Below are 22668 nucleotides of genomic sequence, written 5' to 3'. Positions count from 1 at the left end.
GCCACACCAGCAATGTTCACGTACAGCAGTGAGCAAAGCTTTCCTTCTCAACTTACACTGAGAAAACTGCTGCTGCCACCTTTATTTGAAATAACAGCCCAGTACCCTGATCTCCTGAAACATGATGATGACATTCCTTATTCAGAGAACAAGTGCTATTTTCAGTTCTTCCAGTGGGAATAAAACCACACAGTATTTAAAAAAGTTTTGGCACCGAGCCATGACGAAAAGCCAAAACTAATACCAATTTCCAACAAAACACTGGAATGTACCCTGCAAAACAGCTACAGTCTGGCGTGTATCAACTGTTGGTGGCCTTCCACTACAGCTAACTACATACTGCCGATATTAGCTATCGGTCATTTCAACCCCGGACTGTTGTTCATTACCTCAGGTTGTCGTTTTTAAGCATTTTAGAGCAGACACATAAAATTAGAATCCTTTTGACTCTAAAACTTACTTCCTAAACCTACCAAATCCCCCTCTGATGTTTTGATTTCATTCAGGGCATGCTGTAATTTCCCCTGATGAATACAGCAGGCATTAGGAAAACGCTGGAGAGCTTCACATAACAGTGCCACGTAGGACTGACCACAGTTGAACGCAGCAGGGCAAAGGTATGCTTTCCAGGGTAAGTGACTGCCAGGATTGAAAGAAACAAATTGAGGGCTTTTTCACCTGTGCATTACACATGCTACTAAAGAAAGGTGCATCATGTCACCTGTGCTTTGTGAGGATCACAACTGAAAATACCATTTGTAATGAAATATTTTAAATGCTGGATTCAGGATTAATTTCTTCTGACAGCTTTTTATATGTCAAATTAAACCATTCATTGACCTTAACCATCTATTAGAATAACACAGTCATAGCATGGTTTGGGTTGGAAGGGACCTTAAAGATCATCTGGTTCCAACCCCCCTGCCATGGGCAGAGACACCTTCCACTAAACCAGGTTGCTCAAAGCCTCATCCAGCCTGGCCTATTAGTTTAAATGTAGACAGTTATCTAGCCATATGATTAGAGGCTACCTGAAATATAATGGCAATTACAGTGAATTTAGTTTCACTCACACAGGCAGAGTCCACAGCTCAGAGCTGAAGCTGTAGGAGGGTCAATAATTGCACTTTTAGCCAATAATGCAATGAGTGAGATTTACAAAGCAAGAGCATCTTCCTGCAAAACATGACCCTAAGCAAATACCAGGAATTATCTGCCCTTTTACAAATACCCGCCCAGCCCATGTTTTGATTAGAAGAATGAAAAACAAAACACAAAATCCCACCCAAGAACAAGCAGGTTTGGCCACAGGTTATCCAAGGGATGATCAAAATGTATGCATCCATCTTTTATCAATATTTCTAAACACAGGCAAGTACTTCAAAAAGCAAAATACCTGTAACCTATACAAGGCTATAGCCTGTTATTCCACTGAGCTATTCACCAAGCTTTCAGGAGTGAGGATGATTACAGAGGAAGCCCAAACACTTACCTGACTTTAAGGAGCTAATCAAAGGGTACCTACACAGCCAATCAATCAATTATGTAGGTATCTAATCAGCTGGCCTTTCTACAGACAGCTGAGCTGCAGCTGGATGAAGCTGCATGAATACAGCCCAAAATTACATGTTTAGATAGGCAAAAGAAGTTTTCATAATGTAAACAGGAAAGTGTCTGGGTTGGACAAATCTGTCCAACTGCTACTGCCCATTGGAGCACAGTTCCCATCCACAGCACCATTAATTGGTAACGCAAAGTTCCTGAAGTAAAAGGACCAAAATCTGATTAAAGTTTTCAAGGTTAAAAACTCTTATCTAAATTATAGCCTCTTCCTTACTGGCACAGCTAGGCATTTCTGAGTGCTAACACAAGCATGATAAATCCAGGTCTAGAAGAAGCATTGCTTTACTCTCCCAAGCTGAGTGTTCACTGTGGTGACCTGACGAACATAATGCTTTACTCCATGCAAGCTGCTGTACTTCTGGGCAAGAGAAGCAGATGGTACCCAAATAACAAAAAAATATCTTTCAAGAGCACAAGAGGGTACTAAGTAAATTTTAAGTGTGAAACATTTGTTTAGCCTTAGATTCCCCCCCGTCCCATCTCAGTTAGTAATGATGAACTTAACAGGTTGATTTTGTCACTTCTGTCTACATCCATTTGTTTTTGCAACTGCGCATGCAGAAAATGTGAGTAATTTGTGTTTAAAGGAAGAAAATCAGATGTATATGATCCCTCTAAGTGAGCTGTCTGAACTTTAAGAGTGTAACAAATTTCCACATATCAGCTGAAAATTACAGATGTCGTGCACAGAGAGTTTGCAGCAAAAACATGAAGAAACCCAGATTATTGTAGCTTGCTTTCACTGATAACGAAGCTAGATCGAATCTCTTTCCACATTTCCCTCCTTCCCCTGACCGAAAGCCAACTGTTTCACCACACAGATGCACACACGTGGTTGAGCATTTAAACTCAAGGCCTTGTGGCTCAGGACGTGATTTCATGGTCAGTTTGAACAGAGATGAGTGAGGACTACCATCAGAGATAGCGGCTTTTCACCTCCACCCCATCTCTAACTACTCACTCTCACCTGCTGCACTAGCATTCATGGTGGGCCACATCAGCAAAATAATCTGTCAGAAAACTAAACTAGAAGACAGACATGTTTTCAGGTAACTGCTCTAGCTCACCCGCATCAGCCCGGCAGGAATCCTGCACTGCTGAGGAAGGAATGACCCTTTCATCAGCAGAATCCACTTTTTGGCTAGAAGTGACCATGGAATCTCACCCTTTCATGAGGAGTTCTTAAAACAGGTAAAATTTCTACTTAAATACCAATAGGGCTTATGAAAGCATTCAGGCATCTAAATTCCATTAAAACAATACTACTTGAAAATTTTTATATTAAAGTCATAGGCTATATTATATAAATTAGCCTATGGCTAATTATTATAATATACATAAACACAGTATCTCCGCCCCCCTTTCTGCTTTGGTGTTTTACAAGTAACAGTGAGAATTCTGCATAATTTGGAAAGGAAACTTTCAGAAAAGCTGCACCTTCAAGTGTTGCAACTGCATAGAATAAAGACTCCAAAACCGCAGTTAGTTCTACCCAAATACCTCAATAAGATACTACACCGTACCTACAGAAATAAAGCGAGTCTGGAGAAATTAGAACGTGGCAAGAGAACTGCTGTCTTTTTTTTTTTTTTTTTTTTTTTTAAATAGCTACTATACCAAGGGAGTTATAACAGCCTTCTTGTCTGGAAAGACAGACACAAGATAGTACCAAATCATGTTTTAGAGAATAAATCAACACAAGGTAAAACAAAAGAAAACAAAACAAGAGACCCTAAGTGTCTGCTTCTACTTCTTCCTCTTGAAGAAACCATCGCGATGGTTTCCTCACCTGAAATGTCTTAAGGCACCATGATGATGGTGACGGAAAAGTCAAAGCTGTGCAGTCGTATGTGACGGGAACAGTGTACCCTGTCCCTATAAAAGGACTCATTACGCACATTGATTAAACAATGCTTGAAAGCATTGCACCTACAGCAGAAGCCATGTTCTAGGAACTGCTGCCAGCAAAAAGGCCATCTTCACTTGCCTTATTAGCTCCAACTGCAGTGTCTTGCTTTTGCATGAATGTGCTGACAGACAGAACACCGCTAAAATCTTGCCTCCCCTTGACTCAATGACAAAAACTCCATTAGTTTAGTCATACAGAGATTTAACCAAAGTTACTTACAAATGCCTGAAAACATTGGGGGAAAAAAGTTGAAAAGGCCAAGTGCTGTTGATGTAAACTCAGCAGAGTTGCTTTGCACACAAGTAAACATACAATTAATTAAAAACCAAAGCCAAAAAAGCAAGAAGAAAGCAAACACAAAATAACAGCAGCTCACCTTTTGAGGGCGTGGTCCGTGGTCATCCAAATAAGTGGAATTTCCTACAAAAAGAAGAAGGATGGAGATAAACAAAAGTAATGCAACTTCAAAACTTGCCAATTCATGGAACCAGTGTATCTCTATCCCACTGGTTCTGTGGTGTCAAATAATTGAAGAAAAATAAATACTCTCTGCTTTAATTTTTGATTAACAAGAGAAAAACAAAACTGATTTGCTTTGGCTACATTTGTGATAAAAGATTACATGCACATTGTCATTTTAGCAAAGAACTAAACAGGCCAAGGCAGCTTTAATTAAATAATCACGGCATTCAATTATTTGCATGACAAAACCTGTCAGCTGCATCCTCGTACATTTTAAGCAAGTGAGCACAGTTAACCTCAAAAAGATTTCTTAAATAATAAAGTATCAAAGGCCGTCATCAGATTTTGGTCTGATGGAGTTGACAAGCATTCATTTATCTTTCTTCTAACACGGATTTTCCCCAACCTCCAGGCTAATTTTTTGTTCCCAAACAGTATGAGGACTGTAAAAAGCACGTCCTGCTCATGAGCATCTCCGTTCCTGGCGTGTTGAATGGGCAGCAGATACTGCCTCTGGGGCAACACAGGCTAATGGGAGCAAAACATAATTTGGCACCAAAGAGCTCTTCTCTTGTCAATCTGGCCAAAAGGACACTGTGTCATGTTGTTTTTCGGAATGCCAGAAAAAACAAAGAGATTTCTGGATCCAGGAGGCAGAAAGCAGAAGTCTGTTTGTGAGTGAGTGTGATGAATTTCCATGTACAATAAAAAGTCAGGATTACTTTGCAGAAGTATTTTGCCTTCTGTTTTTTTCTATGCTTTTCTAGCATGGTCTATAAAGTTACAAAAACTTGAGTCAAAAGGCTTCCAACATTTCTACTATCCATTCCTCTGACACGATTCTAATTGCCAGGGAAGTAATTCAGTTCCCAGACTGCTAACAGAGTCGTGTATGACTTTCCAGTAAAGTAGCTACTCCATACACAGTGAGATGGACTTGCAAAGAAGCATCTCAGGAAAACGCAGTTACACCTGGGAGGGGAGCAAGAAAAAGCTCTGTTAGTGCCTCTCCTTTCACACTCATTCAGGATTTAACTTTCCTGTAGGATCAGGCTGTTACTCTGTAGTTCATAGGAACTTTCTCCTCTTTGTAATTAATTAAGCTGAAAGACTGCCACTGTTGTTGATAAAAATAACTCTTATGGTTTTCTCATTGTGTCAGCAGAATTGTTTCATTTCATGCTAAAAGAAGTGAAGTTTGCTAAAGAGCATTTTTGTTGTCTAAACAAGTTAACCCATTAGAAATGCCATAAACATTATATGAAAAATACTAATTTATTAAAAAGAGTAACAAAACTTTGAGTTTTATAACTGGAATTAAGAAGGATACATTAATAGTCACATATATTTCTCGTCTCCCCAAAACATAGGCAGCTTATGCTTATACAAATAAAAAGGAATATTAACTGCATATATATTACCTATATCTTTAGCGATCACCTATCATGGACCATTTTGCTGTGGAGGATTCAAACTACCTTCTTCTCTTGGGAAAACAGATCATTACAGTCAGTTTATACAGGATCTTATAGAGCAGCATCAAGAGTGTCTGAGCCATCCTACAGAAACCTTTTTGATATATTCTTTAAAATTAAGGACCCAATAACAACCAATTTCACCTTTCAGTATCAGTAATCTATGTTCTTAGTATGCATGCTGCATTTTCCTTCTTTTGTAATTTTTTAATTATTAAAATTACATCAAAATATCCCTGGCTTTGAACAATTGTTTGTACAACTTTGGCTCATTTTATAAAGGTCTTTTTCATGGCAGTTGCTTGCTCAAATTCAGAAGCAACTAACGGTGATAGAAACTAATTGCCAGACAGACACAAGTGATCAAGGAAATTAAGAGTACTGATTTGAAACCCAGTCAGAATAGCTTACAAATGGAGAGCAATGGAAGGAAAGCTGCAGACGTTCCCCACTCGCTTACGCTGCCCCAAACGCCCTGGGCTGAGCTAGTTCCCTTCCCCTGCCCGCTCTCCTATTTCTGCTCCTCAGGCACATGAACCAGAGCCTACCTCAGTATCCACGGCATGCTACATCAATTCAATAGTCTGAATTCTTTTGGGCTCAAGTTTAAAATGAGTATTTGTTTTCAGTAATAAAAGCGAAACCTTTTGCTGTATGATTCATACATAAGTAAAAACCACTAAAATAGTTCAACAAATGCAGCTTCAATGGAGTGGAACGGGCAGGCTCTGGGGTACGCCGGCCAGTTCCTTAACCCCGTGAAGCCCTGCACGTGCTCTCACTGATCATCGTATCATAGAGTTGGGCTTGCTTCCATTCTGCTTGCAAAACAGGGGCCACACTACAAGAGCCTTAATGCATGCAGAAATATCCTGAAAAACGTGTACCTAGGCCAGAATATTTCTGCAGAAACCCTGCAGGAAGGATGATGACTTTCTAACACAAGAAGAGGCCATGAAAAGCATAGTAAGCATAACTCCCAAGTTGGATATTTACAAGTTTTATGAACTTAAGACAGGAGGCTGCTTTCACATGTAGGGCCACTTTTCAGAGAATACGTATCAGACTAGGTTAGTTTAAAAACAAAAGAAAAATTCAGCATTATGAATATTGCAACAATGGAGAAATACCAAGGTAAAGCCAATCTATGAACTATTGTCTACTAAGAGATGACAAAGTAGTACAAAAAGGAGAGTTGCACAGTAAAAATCAGGGACTTAGGAATGAATACCATGAACAGTGAAACCACTGTTCGTAAGTTCAAATGTAACTGTATCAACACGACAAGCTTATCTAAGATGGAGAACATTACTATGTAGCTTTTATATGCTCTCGCACAGATAGCATGTGTCTGACATCACTAAGTGCCGCAAGAAGAGAAGAGGCTTTCTGTGGTGGAAATGATAAAGTGATAGAAGAGGAGGGCATCCTTCTTCATTAAGAATCTAGTCCATTGCCCCGAAGCAACCTATGTCATTAAATTATTATGATGACTTCTCTAAAGTCCTTTAACAAAGCTTTAGTAAAGACATCATCGCTCTTGTCTGTTGCCCGACAAGATAATTCTAGGTTTATTTTTTTTTCCTGGAGAGGAGTATTTATTCTTTAAAAATGAAATTTTCTGCCTTAAAATATATTCTGCCTTCCTGTAACAGCGCGAAAGTCTAAGGCATTAGAAACAAGTCAGACAGAATAATCAAGTCTCAAAACAGTGGTATTATGCATTCCACAAACACGCTCAGCAGCACACTTGAGCTGACTGAACACAGTCTCCTCCAGTCTCTGCCGGGGGCGGGGAGGGGGGGGAATTCAGCTTTATTACAGAACATGGTGAATACATGGAAGCAATCCAAATTTTTCCATAATTTATTATCTTTGAGGTTAAGTGAATCAGCTGTATGCAAAATCTTTGGGGAAACCTTGTGGTTATGTTCCTTTTTTCTTGGAATCACTGAAGTGTGGGGGTTTTGCTTGAAGCAAGCCAAGTTTACACAGAGAAAGATAGTCAGTCACCAGGATTAAGGAGAAATATTACTGTGTCCAGTTCAGAACCACAGAAAACAAGAATAACTGCAGTCCTGGAAAAAGAACTTCCCAAAAAATGACCGGAGAGCACGGGAAGAGGTGGTAATTGGGTTTATGTATGAACTGAGGACCCTTTGATAGCAACCCAAACAGGATCACTCCATTTGAACAATTTAGATACCAGGCGGAAAGAATTGAGTAGAGATGAAGGGAGAAAGCCAACATGGAAAATGTGGAGTTTTGACTATTTTCCTGGAGCAGGGTTTTCCCTTGGTGGGAATCACAAAGCAGCAGTCTAAGGGAGCTGGGATCCAGCTACTGCCAAATCTAATGTGTCTTGTGAAAATCCCGGTTTGTTCTCTTCGCCTGGTCACAGTCTCAAAATTCTGGGCGCCAATACAACCTTTACTGGCATACCATCCCCTAGATCAACTGACGTCTACAGGAAAAGGAATAGTTTAATAGTTGTCTGATGAGCCTTCTGGTCTGGAAATCAAGGCTTTGAAGAACAACTCCCCCACCAAGCACCCCTAATCATTAAGAACCGCGCCTTCAAAATAAACGAAAGTGCCAGTGAGTAATCAGAAGAGGATCAGTTCTGCTCTGTTTCCATACAAAAAAATTATTTAAGCAAGAAACTGGAAAGCCACCCACAATCAAAATCAGTTCATGGCTCCCCAGTGCCAGTTATCATTTTATTCTATTCAATTTCCTCGCTCTTTTCTTTCCACCACAAAAAATTTCCCGCTACAGAAAACACTGGGGAGGCTCCACCAGTAGGAGTGTTAACTCAAACAGGATGCCCGTGGCTGGCAGCAGGTACCCAGGCCAGACAGGACTGCTGGGAACAGTAGACTGGGGGTGGTTTCTGCAGTTTGTTCTCTGCCTCCGGCATTTCATAGGTGTCTGTCTCTTTTTTTTGTTTTTTCTTCTTTATTTTTTTTTTCCTCCCAGTGGAGCAGTAGACATCCATAGAAATGTCATAGACTTTTACACATCTGAAATAATGATATGTTCTTAGCCATCATGTCATGGAGCCCTTTGTGGTCCAAAGGCAGGAAGGGGGCTAGGGGCTACGACTTGCAACCCACCAGCTTAGCAGAATGGCGTTGCCCAGCTCAAATCCAACCTAAAAGGAAAACCCTGCTATTGCTGAGGTCAGCAGAGCCATACTAGCTTTAACAGAGGGAACTTTTTCAGAGGCATGCAGAGATTAACATAGCAAAACATAGCAAAACCCCACTGACCAGTCTGCACTGGAATACAAAGTGACTTACTGCAATTTCTTCCATCATATGTAAAAAGCTCTGTACCTACAACTGGTTTCCTCTGTGCAAAACTAACATCCTGTCAAAATTTTCATTTTGACCATGAAAAAAAAAAAAATGTAGAGTAAGCATTATTTTTTTTCTGAAATGGATTTTTCTGCTTCCTTTCTTGCCCTTCAAAACATTCTGGTTATTCCTCATTTTTTAAATCATAAATACCAAAACCACCCAACCCCAAACCCATATATTTAATTCACTCTACATCACTGCATACAATGAAGCAAAGAAGCTGGAACATGATAAAAATACCTATTTGGCTTTATTACCCCGTCAACTGAACCCTGGAAACTTCATTAAGATATAATTCAAATTCGTTTACCTACCAGTTTTACGCTTCTAACCCAACTAGGAGAGAAGCTGGCACACACAAGTACAGTTTTTGAAAACCTACTGGTAATTCTGCATATGTAATACATGTAAAAGTACCACTGGAACACAGATACGAAGGGTTTGGATAATGGTAGGTTCTAAAGCAATGCAGAATATACATCAGAGAAAGATTCTAAATGAAGAAAAACACCTTTATGAAAACAAATATTAAAGAATACTGACTTTCTGTGTATTTATCGGTTTGTGTAAATCTACTAGTGTTTATATTTATACAACTGCCTTTTAACATACACAAGATTAGAGTGTTAACTTGTTCCAGAGATCAATTTCTTAGGAAAAATGTCCACTTTAACTGTATTTATCACATTCAAACATACTGAAATGTATAACTACAATTCATAAATAAGAAATTCAAAACTTTCAGTGGTTTAGTTCAAACAAACCAACCAAAAAAAAAAAAAAAAAAAAAAAATCAAAGTTCTGATATGACCCCATCTATCCAAATTATGGGACCTACAGCAAGCACTATGATGGAAATATCGCAGACATTGGATTTATCAGTGATATTCCTGGTGATTTTTGCTTTTGCTTCTCCCTCTAATGACAGACTTTCCAGCCTATAATTCTATAAGATGAAAGACCCGTCTTAATGAACGTTTATAAATGTTGGGTAGATGAAACTGAATCTGAATATTCAATAATGAAAACTCTTGGCTAAAACTGCTCTCAAATAAGGAGAAAAATCCTTCCATCCTACAAACTCACAAAGACAGACCTAGGTGTTCTGACATCAGAAAGTTCATAATCTTCGTAGTACAAGCACCAACTTTTTTCTTGTACTGGCCTTTAGCACCCAGAAGTCTTCATAGCCCAGTATATTCTGGCTCCAGCCCAACGTACCTACAAACAGCAGTCTTATCCTCTGCATTGGTAGTTCTCAGCCCCTTTCTATTCCTCTGAGATCCTCCTCACCCTTCCTCTGAGATCTTTGCAGGTTTGGTCATCCTTTCTGCACCTGATGGCATCACACCGCCTGCTCAGTTACACCTGGTGAGAGGCTGACTGCTGTCCTCCTGGTTTTGGCATATGCAGAGAGGTGCAGGCAGGACAGGGGAAGGTGCACACTAGGCATGGCCCTCCTCCTGCAAAGAGAGGAGACTCCAGAAGACAAAGCTACTCTGAAATCACAGATCCTCTCTGAATTGTGTGGTTAAGCCTTGCTTCAACATACCTTATACCGAAAGGTAACAAACATTTCAAAATGCACAGACAGGTGTTTCATTTTATTGTTCATTTTGTCAATAAACTGCTTTATTACTACTAGGGGCATGGAGACGAGAGGGGGGGGAAATCAAATCAAGTAATAAAACCAGCCCCAACAGGTATTTTCCTGCACTCAAAGGAAAAGCAGATATGCAGCTCTCTATCAAGAGAGCACAGAGAAAACCTAATGACCAAAAAAATAAGGTTCCATTAAGCCAAACTATTTTGATTTTATTTGAATGCATTTCACTATGAGAACAAAGACTGTGAGCTATCTCTGCAGCCAGGTAGCTCTTTACTAAATGCACTTCAAAGCCCCATTAATTTGTTCTTCATCTTCACTCTACTCTTCAGCTGGTTCTCAAATTCTGCTTTCTGGTATCACATAGCAAGCAGATGCTGATTAAACATGGGTGGGTTTTGTTGGGTTTTTTTCCCCCCAAAGAAGATTTTTATCCTACCTTCTGGCACAAAGCGTGCCAGATATTTTGTGATGACTTGTATTCTCTTCTTAATTTCCTTAGCAAGATTTACCTTAACAAAAATGCAGAGTCAGTTCTATAAATACACACAGTACTATGTTTCTTGGTGCCTTTTGGGGTGTCCCTGGGAGAAATTCTCCTCCCAAAGTCAAGTAATACTTAAAGCTAGGCAACTACAAATGAAGCTGTTCAAAATTTAAGAGGCAAGTTGGGAAAAGCTCACAGTTCAACAGCTAAATTGCCACTCACTGAAATCACACAAAGACTGGCCTCCTACTTCATTTTGTAACTGGCTAACATAAGGATAGTGGAAACTGTGTCAAATTACTATGGCTGAATACAAAAAGGATCAGTGCAGCATAGAAACTAGCAAGTTAGAGAGTAGTTAGAAACATCTGACATTTGGAAATGAGCTAGACTTAATGACAGTCAGGTTGCATACTTAGGAAACCGCCTGTGGCAGGCTGCATTAACAACTATCTTTGAGAATTAACAGCGAACGAATGAGTGAAAATCTGGCTTAAAGACAATACTCTGAAAGTCGTTATCAAAAACCAACACTCAAACTGGAAACAGAAAAATGTTGCAGTAAGTTAGGGGGATGCACACTGGCCACCACTGGAGATCGCCAAGAACAGATTAGGCAGGCATCTGCCAGGAACAACCCAGGTGTTGCCATGCTGCTTTAGAACCAACAGGCAAATTAAACCAGCTCCTATTCCAGCCCTATTTCTTTTTAATGATTTTTTTTTAATCAAGCAAACTTCCCCTGGGTGTTGTTCTGGGTCCTATCACTCAATATTCTCATTCATGACTTGAAAAAAATGCATTAAAGAGCACTGGTATTAAATTTGATAACAGTACCACATGAAGGGATTTGACATCTGCTGAAACTCCAGGGCGAATGCAGAAAGACACTGATCAGTTAAAGAAATGTTCTGAAAACATAAGATGCAATTCAGTAAAAACAAGCATAAAAATTTCAGCTCAGATAAGAGCAGCATCTTCATAAAAGCAGAACGGAAACAAAGGGGAAATTGTAGAAAAGAGCATGGGGAGAGATGATAGGAGGTGAATTCCTTTCCTTTGGATCTCTTTGAGCACTCCGTGAAAACTTTTCAGGAAGATCTTCCCACTTCAGCTGACTGTACAGTGATAGTTTCACCAGCCTGGCAATAAGTCTGTTTTAATTGACTGTCATATGAAGAAACTTTTAAGGCCTAGGGTTACTCCATTTCCCCCTTTTCCTCCAGAGTGATAGAGAGGCATGAGAATGTTCGCAGGCCATTTGCCTTCATCAGAGAAAGCTTTTTTACCTCTACACTGCAGAATGCACAACGTATAGGAAGAAATTCTGTAGGACAAAAGACAGCGGCAGGGCCGTGACACTTCCCCTCTCAATGCGCACGCTCTCCCCTTTCATGCAGGAGACTTCCCTCTGCACATCTGAAGCACAGGACTGCGACTCCACAGATGAACCTTCTCTCTACAATGCTCTCCTTACCAAAGTGACGACAATTTAAAGGTGGGGTTGAGGGCTGGACAAAGGACATAATGATGAAGCTTCAATGAAGACCCTGTCCCATGCGAGGCCGCTTAGTCTCACTTCACTCTGCCATTCATGCTACAAACTCCAGGGAATCTGTATCCGACCAGACACCTTCTCAGATTATATCAGTCTCAAGAGTTTCCTATTACATCAATACCAGATATCGGCTCTGCTCTTTTGCATGACGTTTTTCCAGAGACAAGAATTTTATTATTTAAACTTAAGCCAACTGCAAGCTTTATTCCTGCCCATTGCATTTATGCAGATATTTTCAGATACACCTCCCTCTCTTCCCCCTGCCCAGGCAATCTTGGAAAAGAGCAAGTCAATGAATTTTGGAAAACACCCAGCTGGCAAGTCACCAGTTATTCAAGGAAGACTTTTATTACTATTATTAGTATTATTAAGTAATATGCTGCAAATGCTGTCCAGAATGGGTTGTTTGCTGGGCACTTGGATTGAAGTTCCTGTCCCTGAAGGCACATTTCTGAGAAGCTGCCTACGTCTGTGGTCTGACCCCAGCGGCACCTTCCTAGCAGAGAAGAAACAAACATGCTTCAGACAATTGGTCACATAAAGCTCTAAAGAATTATTCATATTTTTATCATGCTAAAGCCAAATGAGTTTTTCTTGTATGTGCTTTTCGCAACATCTCTCCAGTCATACAGTTGCTATGATTTTGCCACGCTACTTTACAGAGGCAGCTGCATTTAGGGTAATGGACCCCCCATATGAGGTAGCCTGCGGGATCGAGCTGTATGTAGTTTTCCACTTTCTTCACAGTTCAGGCTCTCTTTCTATCTGATCTCAAAAAGTATGACTGAAAATAAAAGAAGAGCTTTTTTACAAGTCTGTCTCCTTTTCCTCCTCTCTACCAATTTTTTTGTGCCACGAGAGAACCACTGCAGAACTCTTCCTATACTTACATACCTTGAAAAGCAAGAGCACTCTGTGTAAGAAGTGGTTATCTTTGTATTGCTTTCTTCTCTGAAAATAAGATTTTTAAAAAATTACAAATTGCTTAACCATTATTAGCTTCCCATTCTCAAAAGGCTTAACAGGCACAAAATGGGAAGTAGCATTTCTTGCCAAGTTCTGTTAGAAGCCTATAACTGCAAAACAGAATATGTAAGTAGGTCAGATAAGGAACATACTGTACCTAAATGAGCTATTTCTTCTCTATGACACATTAGCATAAAGTTTTATTAATCTCTATTACAAAAAATACTAAAGCTTCAGATGGTTTTCTAGACTTCAATATGATTTAATACAAATATTTTCCATTACTATAAATGCTTTGGCCAAACTGCTCAATTTTCACATTATCCAGCTACTGGCTTCTGTTCACGAAGACATTTTAACTCCTTTCTACCCATGTCACAAACAAATGCATTTGAGTGACAAAAAGACTTCTCGGTACAAGTGTTTTGTATTTTAGGAACTTCTATATAGAAATTGCATGTTTAAAAATAAGAGCCAAGATTTAGCAACCATACAGCATTGGACTTGGCTTAAACCTGCCTTTCCATGTCAGCACCCTTTTATCTCCTGCAACTGTAAAAGAACACGATTAACCCCATTCCTGTCATTCCAACCCTTTGCAATACCTACCTCCTACTTCAGATTTCAGCCTTTACTGAGGAAAGAGTCATTTTAGTACATGGAATAGATAACTCAATATTCAATGTTTCTGAAAGAACTTTCTTCTTCTACAAAGCACTCCAAGTGCCCAGCACAAACATCATGATTTCCAGAAAGATGACTTTTCCTGCCTTCTGTCTCATTTCTCATGATCTTAAACAAGATTCGTACCCATTTTTGCACCACCACATGATCTGTTAGATTGATTTATAAACATTCTGTAGGATGCCCTATGAAAAAACAATTGAATGTATTATTATAAAAACTTTTGCTCTTCAAAATCTGATGCTGCCCTTGTTACTGAAGCCTAAGACTCACAATGCATATGCAAGGCTCACCTGTACGAAAGAGACAACACAACCCTCAAGACTCTGATCAACTCATAAACACATCCAGCAGTAAATATAAATATGTACTGACGTTTTTTTCTCAGATTGTAAACAGCAAAGATTGGGCTGTCAATTATCAAGCATTTAGTATGCTTTCAAATTTCAAAAGTTTGAGTGAAAACATTGGGAAGACAACGGACACATGAAGAGTTTTCAGATGTATTGATTAATTCTTGCAGCCTTAAGCCCTCCAACGACAAAGTGTCTCAAAAATGTCAGCAATGACAGCTTCTGCATTAACATCTTTATGTTAAAAAGGCAACTACACTGGATGCAGTGTCATACAACCACACAAGCAGTCCAAGTTTCATCAACCTCAGCAGAAGTCTTCAAATTGGCATTATTTCTCTCCTGCTCTCTACCTATCCCAGAAAGATTTGCACTTTCTATACATACCACTAACCTAACCGGTGAGGAGCTCAACACGAGGAACATACTAAGAAGGTCTAAAAAGCATTTTGACTCACTTGGTAACTGTTTGTTTATTTAGGACTGCTCTTGGGTGCTTTGACCGCACTTATGAACTCTGAGATGCAAACATTCACCACTGGTAACAATTACCTAGGCGTGCTCTTTCTTTTTATATCATTTTCCTGTGTTTTATTTAGCTTGGAGAACCACATCAGGATGTCACCACTAAGATGTGGTAGTTTAATAGATCTCTAACTGCCATTCACCAGCCCTCCTGCAGACCACGCTTCTTGCAAGAGACATCTTAAAATATACGAAAAACATCTGTGCCATGTCGACTATCACCATATAGTAGCCATTATCTAAATTCAGCTTCTCAGTGTACCCATGCATTAAGAGAATTTTTTTTTACTGTATCTACATATAACTATATAAATATATATGAGCAACAATCTCTACTTTGCTTGAATGGCTGGGAGACTCCTAACCAATATGAAATCAGTTGTTTAAAAAAGTTAAAACACAGGTATTCATATTGGCACATACTACAGGACAGTATAACTTAGATGTATTATTGCATTATATTATTAGGTGGTATATTATGTTTAGGACATGCCTTTCAGCCTCCTTTGTAAGAATAAGAAGGCTTTTTTTAATGCCAGAGCTTTACAGAAATACTTTTAAACTTTTGCTGAAAGGTGAGAATAGGCTTTTCATTCTAACCATATAGCAGGCATAGCAGTGTAATTCTACAATGTTTCACAGGGTCACTTCAGTGATAGTATTTCATTTCTACAAATTTCCATTGAGCTTGGCTGAGATACAGAGTAAAGAAATTACAGCATACCGAAATTAACATTCAGATACATGAAAAATGCAATTCTTAGAATCTAATATAGAATAAAGGACTGTTTCTCAGAAAGATGACATTTGGTCACCAGTGATACAGAAATCCACCTAGAGAAATCTAATCTAGAGAATTATTTATTGTTTTACATAAGAGAAAGCCTGAAGACCCTCTAGAGCTATGCCAGGCTGCTGTTAATTTTATCTAACTGCCAACAACAGCAGTTTTTAAGCTGAGTTTATGGAAAGTTCATGATAAATGACTAAACATGGGTTCTTCTTGTTTTCTTGTAGCTGAGAAGACAAGGAAAAAAAAAATTAATCTTATACAAATTTAACACATAAGAAGTATCTTTTCCCCTATTACAAAGTTTATAGAGTTGTGGTTTTCCGTGTATTAGAAGCTTAAATATTAACTTATATGTAATTATAGCTCAGTTTACTCTTACACGCTCTATGTTTCCTTAAGTAAAAACATTCTTGTAAGGCAAGATCATCCAGATCTCACTCATTTATTTTCTTATGGCTTTATCTTTCTTCACGTTGGATTTCTGTCCCTTCACAGCAGACGTTCTCCAAGTACAGTAATTCTGAAGTTAAATTATTGAGTTCCCCAGTCAGCAACATATTGCAAAACTCACTTCTCCTAAGTGAGCCCCATTTAGCCTGACTGGCAGTCATTACTCAGGAGATGTATAATGGAGATGTGTTCACACAAGCACCACAGAAAAGAAATCAAATCTCATTCCACGTATTGAAGTGTTCACTGCTCACAGGTTTTGCCTTTTTTTCTTTTAAAGCTTATGTTTTAAAGCCATCTAACAGGATGGACACTGTGCATCTTGAAAGAGGTCATTTTCAGAGGGTAAGTGCTCAGATTTTTCTGAAGCCAGGTACCTTAAAATTAAGGAACCTAGCATCTCCAGATACAGAAACAGTGGTCTGCAGTGTAAAAATCATCAGGACAAACAGGCAAGTACATGGATGATGCCTGCAATACCGATATTAGTTACTCATAGAGAGTTTAAGAACTTGTCAATTGTCCTGACCTCTGATCCAAAGACAGAGGGTACTTTCTGATGAATACTGAACTCTCCTTCGAATGGACTCTCGTGAGAACAGGATTCTATTTCAAACACCCAAAAATCAGTATAATGCCAACACCAAATTTGTTTCAATCCGAATGTAGCCTTCACACTTTAAAGGAGTGCATTTGACTGCACTGCACTGCCACAGCAGCAGGCGTACTCAATTTGCTACCCTGCTATGAAGGTGAAATAACCTTTCGCCAATGGTTGCAGCAGATTGCTCAGGGCTTCATTGTCTTTGGCCTGACAACGCTTTAAGCTTTGGGACACGTGTCAGGACTTTTGTGGCATTATTTTCCTCCCTAGCCCTCAAAAATTCATCTCAGACTTCCCACCACAAGTCATTTTGTTCCAAGTCTTGACGTCCTTCTGGATCTGCTATCAGCAGCTCTCATGCTATGGTCAGGCAGAGTGTCAGCTCCTCAGCTCCCCTAACTCCAAACAAAATACAGCTGTGAAAATACCTCCTCTCCGCTGCAACTTCATACAAGCCGTTTTAGAGGTCTCCACTGTTTTCTTCTCCTTTCCCACAGTTTCCACTGTATTACATTATTTACTAATCAAGAGCCTTCCGGAAATTATTTTTGTCAAACACTAAGAAACAATGTAATTCCCCTAGCCGCCTTCTCAAAAATAGTACATCATTATTTTTTACTCAAATTAAAACAAATATTAAGGGGGTGGGGGAGGAAATCAGCCTGAGACAGACTTCTGGCACTGAAAATATACCAGCCCAACTGTTAAAAATTAGGGAGCTGAAAATAGGACCTTAAGGAGGTAAAACTGGGGTAGAAACCTTGACAAAATGCTGTGGCACTGACACTACCAATCTTTGTATTTCAGAAGACACCAGTGTATTTACTCAGGCTGAAATGTGAGTTCACAGCCAAGGCACAAGCAATAAAGTGCTTCAAATAACTCAACTGGGCCCAGAGCTCCTACTCCCATGCCAGGCAGTTTTCCTCCCTTCCTTGCAATCCTTCCTTAAAGTAAGACAAAACCATGTCACCTCAAACATCTCTAACAGCAATTTTTTCTTCAGAGTGATCTTAAAATCCAAATCATTGTTTGACATACTTTGTAAGAGCCATTACAGAAGTAAACTGATCTAAAAGCCCTGCGAAGGGCTACTTTAGTACAGTAGTTATTGCAAAGCCATGAGAGCAACTGATGAAATAAGTTTTACAACCAGCAACGCTTGCAGGATTGAGCCTTCAGATTAGCACCTCTCTGGAAAGAAGACACAGCCTTCTGACATGGTAATGGAGGGCCCAGCATTCGCTAAGTTCCCAATTTAATTACAACACATCAAGTTTCCAACATCACTACGAGTTTATTATTCATTCATTTAAGTCCAGGACTTTACATACTCTTACACTTTTTACTCTTTCTTTCGGATGTAAACAAGCATTGCACTCGCCTCCTAAGAAACCCTGAAATATGCTGCCATTTTAGTTCATGGAAACTTAAAGGAAGAGGCATAAACACGGTGCTGTCAGCTGGAACATGTGGCGAGCAAGCACAAACAGGATTATGCACAGGCAGCTATATGAGCCTCATATAAAACTACACAATTTTACAGCAAGATGCAGACTCTCACATACCACCCTGAGTGGAAACCAGGGTGGTTGGGTTGCTTTTATTTTCTTTTTAAAACAACTGGCCTGGCGCATGAATCACAGCAGGAAACCAGTGCACCTACCCCCCCACCGCCCCACCCCACCCCCCCAAATAAAACCAAAAAAGCCTAAAGCTCGACAGCAGAACCAGGAAGGTCAGCTTTGCCCTCGTACATCCTTTTTTGGCTTTGACTTGTTCATTGCTTTTCTCCTTCCCCCTCCCCTGCTACTTTAGAACTGTGTCTTCATTGTAATGGAGTCATAGATTATTCTACATACAATCTCCATGGGAAGAAAAGCAACTTTGCACTTGATTTATCATGTCATATTAAGCTACTGTATCTCTGCTTGGGCTGGGAAGAATGCCAGCAGGCTCAGTATACCCTCTTCTGCCACCTTCAGTCAAAGAAAAGATTTCAGGGCCTTCTGCTTCTTTCTAACACTCAACAAAACGTATCTCTGATGATATTCTCCCTTTTTATAATGGAGCTGAATGACAGGATACGTTTTCGCCATGTATTCTCATGGCACTCTCTGAAGGTTTAGTCAAATTTTAAGTACCACGACTGAAAGCTATTAACTAACAGAAGTCATCCCTTATGACTTCCCCAGGATAAGAAAAAACCAAACAGACAGAAACATGGATATCAGCACCTTGTCACTGGCATTGCAAAGTCTCAGCCCTGCGCTGCAGCCTCCTGGGCTACTCCGGCAGCTGGGCTGCTGCAGGCACACAGATGCAAGGAAAAGCCCAGACCCCATGCAAAATGCCAGCCTTGCTTCAAGGGGCTGGGCCACGTCCTCAACCTCTTCAACCATCACTGTTGAATCTGGGAGCGCTACCAGCAACAGCGGGACCACTTCTTTTAAGGTAAATGTCTACAGAGCCTAAGAGATCATATTCACAACTGCCAATGCCCAGAGCTCCCAGGACTCACAAGCCTTGGTCCAGACTATAAACACATTCAAAGCTACTGCGGGAGCTAACACAGAAAAAGGGCAGTGAGGATGAGTCTCAAGAAATGAGGAGCAAAACATTACAGCATCAGGTGGATCCCTCTCCTCTTCTACCAAAAATGAACTGGAAAACAAATATCAGTACGCTGAACAGTTGTTAAGGAGTTTTTGGACTTCTGTAGCTGTTTCTCCAACTTGTAGATTCAACAGAGCCAACCCAATACATTGACTGGCATCGGTACCGTTGCTGTGACTAAGGCAGGCAATGCACAAGAAGCAAATAGGTTATATCATCACATTAGACAACTGTGCTCTAGCCACAAACCACAAGAAAAAAAAGAAGGCAAGAAGGCAAAACAAAACCACCATTAACCTAGGGACTCCTGATGTTCATTTCTCAACCATTCTGCAGAACAGATACTTGGGTCATCAGAACCCAAATGAACTTTTGAAATAATTTTTGCTGGAAGCCAGTGCTGAAATCAGTGGAAACTTTTCCAGCTACTTAAGTTTTGCTTACACAGAACAGCTTCTCCTCTGAAGGGAAGAGGGTTTCCTGCACAGACCCGAGCTGTTATTAGATGAACATTTCTGACACTTCACTGGCTGTGCAATATTCCGACAATATTAACATAAAAATACCAGACAGTCAAGGCACTCCTTCCAAAGCATGCATGCATCTGTAAGTGCACAAGCAGTTTCCATAGGCAAATAAAAAGTGACTCAAACTTCAAGAACTTTAATGTGTTTAAGTTACTCTATACGACGCGGCTAGTCAGCAACGGCTTCGCCCAGCACGAACAGGACAGCAATGTCAGAAGTAGTTAGGGTAGGTTGGGAAATGTGATTTCATAGTATAGCTAAGATCTAGGAATAATTTAGTCACTCAAAGATCACAAAGGGGAAAGTAGTTTTACTCCTCCCAGCTGCTGACCAATATCCTGGAGGAGCTACGGTTTCTGTTAAAACGATCACAGAGAAACAGGCATTTTACAGTTTCAAAATTTGTTTTTAGTACAGAAATAAGCGAAGGCAGTTCACACTTTTCAGGAAACTCATAAAGGCAGGACAGAAATGTCAGAAACCCAGTTACAATGTCTTCAGTGATTAGAAATTTTCTGCCATTACAAATGGAAGAATATTTTCACGTCTAACACAGCACTGTTTTCACACAGTTGAAATTATAGTCTTTTTTATTTCTTTGCAATCTGGCACGCAACCTGCTTTTGACTTGACTTCCGTTGTTAGTATGCTATTTAGTACTCAGAACATTATGCAATTTTGGCATTTTAACTATTTTTCTGCAATTATGCCAGTTCCATATTTTTTCTACAACTGACCTGTTATTTACCGTCAACCTAATTTTTCTAGATTGTTCTGAAATGTATCTCTGCCCTTACTGGCTTTTACAATATCTTTATTGCAGAATCATCTGCAAATATAATCAAAATGTTAACTCTCCACTTTCTAAGCATTAAAGCAGATGTTGCACTAAACCAGAGTACTGATCCTTAATAGACACCTTCCTTAACGTGTACATATGCCACTATAGCTTAGCACCATGGTATATGAAAAATATTATACTCATTACTATTATTCTCATCAATAAAGAATATGTGCTAATGGAGAGTGGCAGGTTAAATGAACCGAAGAAAATTTGCTTCTATAAAACATTATCAGGTTTCTGATTATAATTGTGGTGTTGCATTCTAGCACACCCTAAATGACACACAACCACATCCAGCAACCAGACCCTACTCCAAACCCACAGCATCCTCAGCACCACAAGAGACCATCGCGGCCAGAGCACAGTCTCCCCTCTGCCTTCTGCAAACCTGCCCTGAGCTGCCCCCGGGCGCAAACGTGGCACCTGCATCACAGAGCCCCCGGTGCCACCCCGCAGCGCCCGGGCTGACGCCCTGGCAGCAGCCTCCCGCCGCCTTGCCCAGCTGCGGCAGCCGGACCCCGGCCGCAGCTCAGCTGTGCCACTTTCCCTTCCGAGTGGCACCGGGAAGCGTCGCACCAGCTGCTCCACGAGCGGCTTTCAACACGACCTCTGAGCACTGAACCGCTGTAGCGAGACCGTTGTTCCCAGCACGCAGCAGTCACCCTCTGGGTTCTCGGCATGTTGTGTAAAGCACTTGAACAGTACCGTTTTTGATGCTACACACGATGGTGGTTTTAAACTTGAATTACTTTATGACTGAATCAGCAAATGCAGCCTTGAATGCTCTAAAACTACAATGTGGCACATATGAAGTTATTCATCGAGATCTAATTCTTTACTGTATTTTCGTTTCTAGCTGCTCTGAATTGAAACCATGCATTTTGGAAGTAGGATCCCTGATAAGCTCGTTACTTCCGAGACTTCTGGTTAAGTGTTAATGTGAGAAAGGAGACACAGGAATTACAAGCTGCTTTGAGATATTCTTTTCTCTCTTTGTTTCTATGGAAACCAAAACCTGTTTGCTTTCTCTTCCTACTGCTGCTTTTAGAAAAACTCAAGCACATAGACATTTTCATTTAATTTCTTGCTTTTATTTTAGCAGAAAACCCCATTCTGCAAAATACTTAAAAAAAATAATACTTCTGGTGTGATGAGAACATCCCGTACCAAAGTGGGAGAGCTGTGCCACTGCTGATGTGCTTCTTCCTAAACTTCTCCTGATTCGATCATTGACCTGATCAGCAGCAACAGCAGAAAAGAGCACAGAGAGAGAAAACATTCAAAGTGACAGCTGAATAACCCACTACCACTCAATGATATTTGAGATTTTTGCCAAATTAAACAGAAGGCCAGCTAAATTGCTCTTCCAGTATACTCCATCGTATGTTTACATTTCCCGTAAACACTTTAACCATGACAATTCTGCACCTTCTTCAACTGTTAGGAATGCCGTTTTAATGCAATAGCAAGAAAGAAAAGCTCCGAACCACAACCCCAACCATACAACATCTACGAATAACAGCTTTTGCTCAAGGACTACAGATACACCTCACTTGCGACACAAACCAAACTAAACCTCCTGACAGCCTCTTGCTGCAAGTCATGGCAAGTGTACAACACAAGCCAGGTAGGCATCAATTCAGTCTTGCAGTCCCATCAGCTCTTCAACTACCACCCTACCCAACACAGAATCTGAAGTCCCCGGCTGAGCTGAGCCATCACGCTTCTCCAAAGGGCCTGGTACAGCTTCCCTGCCGGCCCTTGCACAAGCCAAACCCTGCAGGGCCCTGGCTGGCAGCCCCACAGCAGAGTTTTGCAAGCGTG

At 40.3% G+C, this 22668-nt stretch overlaps 1 protein-coding gene across 2 annotated transcripts in view; it reads right to left on the bottom strand.

Annotated features, from left to right (window-relative positions):
- UST (uronyl 2-sulfotransferase) overlaps positions 1 to 22668 on the bottom strand; it is a gene marked incomplete at its 3' end in the record, with an annotated part of 166778 nt that overhangs the window by 97772 nt on the left and 46338 nt on the right. For both annotated transcript variants that reach the window (XM_082305926.1, XM_082305927.1), the window contains exon 2: positions 3909 to 3952. In XM_082305926.1, the coding sequence (XP_082162052.1) occupies positions 3909 to 3952 (44 nt within the window). The remainder of the gene's footprint in view (positions 1 to 3908; positions 3953 to 22668) is intronic.

Source organism: Platalea leucorodia (genome assembly GCF_965183815.1).
Source record: "Platalea leucorodia genome assembly, chromosome: 3".
Taxonomy (NCBI): Eukaryota; Metazoa; Chordata; class Aves; order Pelecaniformes; family Threskiornithidae; genus Platalea; species Platalea leucorodia.
This window is presented reverse-complemented; position numbering and strand designations above follow the sequence as displayed.